The sequence below is a fragment of the Aptenodytes forsteri genome, unplaced genomic scaffold (assembly GCF_000699145.1).
Source record: "Aptenodytes forsteri isolate BGI_AS27 unplaced genomic scaffold, ASM69914v1 Scaffold368, whole genome shotgun sequence".
Classification (NCBI taxonomy): domain Eukaryota; kingdom Metazoa; phylum Chordata; class Aves; order Sphenisciformes; family Spheniscidae; genus Aptenodytes; species Aptenodytes forsteri.
The window spans coordinates 74,709-77,403 of NW_008794884.1; the positions used below are offsets into that span (position 1 = coordinate 74,709).

The following is a 2,695-nucleotide window of genomic DNA, read 5'->3' on the forward strand; positions in this document are numbered from 1 at the left end:
AAAAGCGAGTGCGGACAGGGGCTGCCTGCCCCGGCGCTGCCTGACTGCCTGCCATTCTTTGGGGCTGGCACCAGCTCCCCCAGCCTCCCCACTTTGCCCTGGCCCCATTGCCAGGGTGAGGTGGTCCCCACACCCTGCCCTGTCTGGGCACGCTGGCTCCGCTCCCACCCGGCCCCCAACTTGCCTGGCCGGAGCCCTGGGACCACCAGCGCAGCAGGGAGCCAGGCCCACCCCAGGCTCTGGGGTTGGGACTGGTCCCAGGAGTGCCGCCCAGTCCCCCCAGTGTCTCCTCCACCCAGGGGAGTAGCTGTGGGGCAGCTGGGGCTGATGGTGCGCCGTGTCCGCCAGCGTGGCTGCCGCTCTCCCCGCTGAGCAGCCTGGGGAAACTGAGGCACACGATGGCTGGAGGGGCACCGGGGAGTGTAGGGCAGGGCATCACAGGCTGCAGAGTCCCCTGCCTTGCACCGCGAGGAGGGCAGGCGGCCAGGCCCCCCTGAGGCAGCCGGTGGCGGCAAGGGCTGGAGACACCACAGCAGGAGCAGGAAGGTCAGGGAGAGCGGCTGGGCCCCGCGCCGGGGATTAGTGCTGTCCTTGCTGCGTCACGCGGCCCCCGAGCTCATCCCCTGCCTAATCCCCTCACCCCAGGTGGCTGGCCGGCACCGGGCAGGGGCACCTGTCCCCCTCCGGCCCTGCCCGGGCTGGGGGGGGGAAAGAGGTGCCCCTTTGGCTCCACCATGCCTCTCGTGGGGCTCAGCCTCTCAGCAGGGCACCTGGCCTGGCTTGACCCTGTGTTGAAACAGGGAAGAGGGGGTCGCGGTGCCCCCGCTATGGGCAGTGCTAGGAGCTGGCAGGGAAACCAAGGCACCGGGGTTGGCGGCTTGCAGTGCCACACTGGAGCCGTGCCATGGCTGCAGTAGCGCAGGCAGGGACGCTAGGCACCGGGGCACAGCAGGCAGAGGTGCCCGCTGGCAGCGGTGAGGCAGGAGGTGTCTGAAACCCCCAAGTTTGCTCAGTCCCATGGGATTTTGGGGTGGGCAGCACATACCTGTGGGGCAGCCTGGCCCCCGTGGCTGATCCCAGCCCACCACACAGCAGGGCGGCAGCACCGGCAAGGCCAGGGTGCCTGCTGCGCCCCACCACCTCAACCCCACCGCTCTCCTTTCCCCGCAGGGTGCCAGCCCCGCAGGCAGCTGGTGACACAGGATGGTGCTGGTGCTGGCGCTGTGGGCCTGCCTGGTGCTGGGCATGGCTGATGGGGAGGGCCCGGCACCAGAGCCCCTGGTGGGCGACCAGCCCTTTGCCGTGGTGTGGAATATCCCCGCCAGCCGCTGCCAGCGCCGCTTTGGCGTGGGGCTGCCCCTCAGCGACTACGGCATCGTGGAGAATCAGGATGGCCGCTTCGCAGGCCAGAACATCACCATCTTCTACAAGAACAAGTTTGGGTTGTACCCCTACCTGTCGCAGCAGGGCATCCCCCGCAACGGGGGCATCCCCCAGCGGGTCCCCCTCGGCGCCCACCTCGCCAGGGCGGCCAGGGACATCCGCCTCCTCCTGCGCCCTGCTTTCCACGGCCTGGCCGTGGTGGACTGGGAGGAGTGGAGGCCCCTCTGGGCCCAAAACTGGGGGGCCAAGCGGATCTACCGGGTGGCCTCGGAGCAGTGGGTACGGGACCGGCACGGCCTCCTGCCAGCACGGCAGCGGCTCCGGCTGGCCCGGCGGGAGTTTCAGCGGGCGGCACAGGCTCTGATGGAGGAGACGCTTCTCCTGGGCCGGACCCTGCGCCCAGGGGGGCTCTGGGGTTTCTACCGCTTCCCAGACTGCTTTAACAGCAACTGGGCCAAGAAGGCCAACTACACTGGGCAGTGCCGGCCAGCAGAGGTGCAGCGCAACAACCTGCTGGGCTGGTTCTGGGCCGCCTCGGCCGCCCTCTACCCCAGCATCTACCTACCGCCGGCGCTGCCGCCCGCCCTGCGCCAGCGCTACGTGCACCACCGGCTGCGCGAGGCCCTGCGCGTGGCTGCCTTCGGGGCCAACGGCCTCCTGCCCGTGGTCGCCTACTCTCGCCTTTCCTTCCGCCGCTCGCCCCGATTCCTGGAGCTGGTAAGTGCCGCAGGGCCGGGGCAGCAGGCATGCCGGGGGTCCTGCTGGGCGCCAGGACGTGTCCCGTGCCCCCCAGCCCAGTCACGTCTCTCTCTTCCTGGCAGGCTGACCTGGTGCATACCATCGGGGAGAGCGCAGCGCTGGGTGCAGCCGGACTCGTGCTCTGGGGAGACATGTCGTACTCCCGCTCGGCTGTGAGTACGGCCCCTTGCCGCACCGGGGCACTGGAGCCAGCAAATGGCGGGCAGCAGGAGGTGGCATGGGCATGGGACGCACGGGACAGCCACATCCCTTGTGCCTGCTGGGGAGGGGTGGCCGGAGGGACCCCAGTGCCGGGGTGGGTTCTCACTGGTGCTTCCCACCCCCCCAGGAGAGCTGTGCCAGTTTGCGCCACTATCTCATGTTCACTCTGGGTCCCTACGTGGCCAACGTGACGGCGGCAGCCCGGGAGTGCAGCTACGGGCAGTGCCACGGGCACGGGCGCTGCGTGCGCCGGCAGCCCCACGACCTGGGCAGCCTCCTGCACCTTGGCCCCGGCACCGGCCCGCCGGCCTCTTTCCGCTGCCACCGCTACCCCCGCCGGGCCCGGCGCGGG

The 2,695-nt window shown here is 70.3% G+C and overlaps 1 protein-coding gene across 1 annotated transcript in view; it reads left to right on the forward strand.

Moving 5' to 3' along the window:
* Positions 1-1,203: 1,203 nt before the first annotated feature.
* The window catches only part of HYAL3 (hyaluronoglucosaminidase 3), a 4,555-nt gene continuing 3,063 nt past the window's right edge, over positions 1,204-2,695 (forward strand). The window contains exons 1-3 of the mRNA XM_009274774.2: positions 1,204-2,100; positions 2,205-2,294; positions 2,471-2,678. Of these exons, the coding sequence (XP_009273049.2) occupies positions 1,204-2,100; positions 2,205-2,294; positions 2,471-2,678 (1,195 nt within the window). The remainder of the gene's footprint in view (positions 2,101-2,204; positions 2,295-2,470; positions 2,679-2,695) is intronic.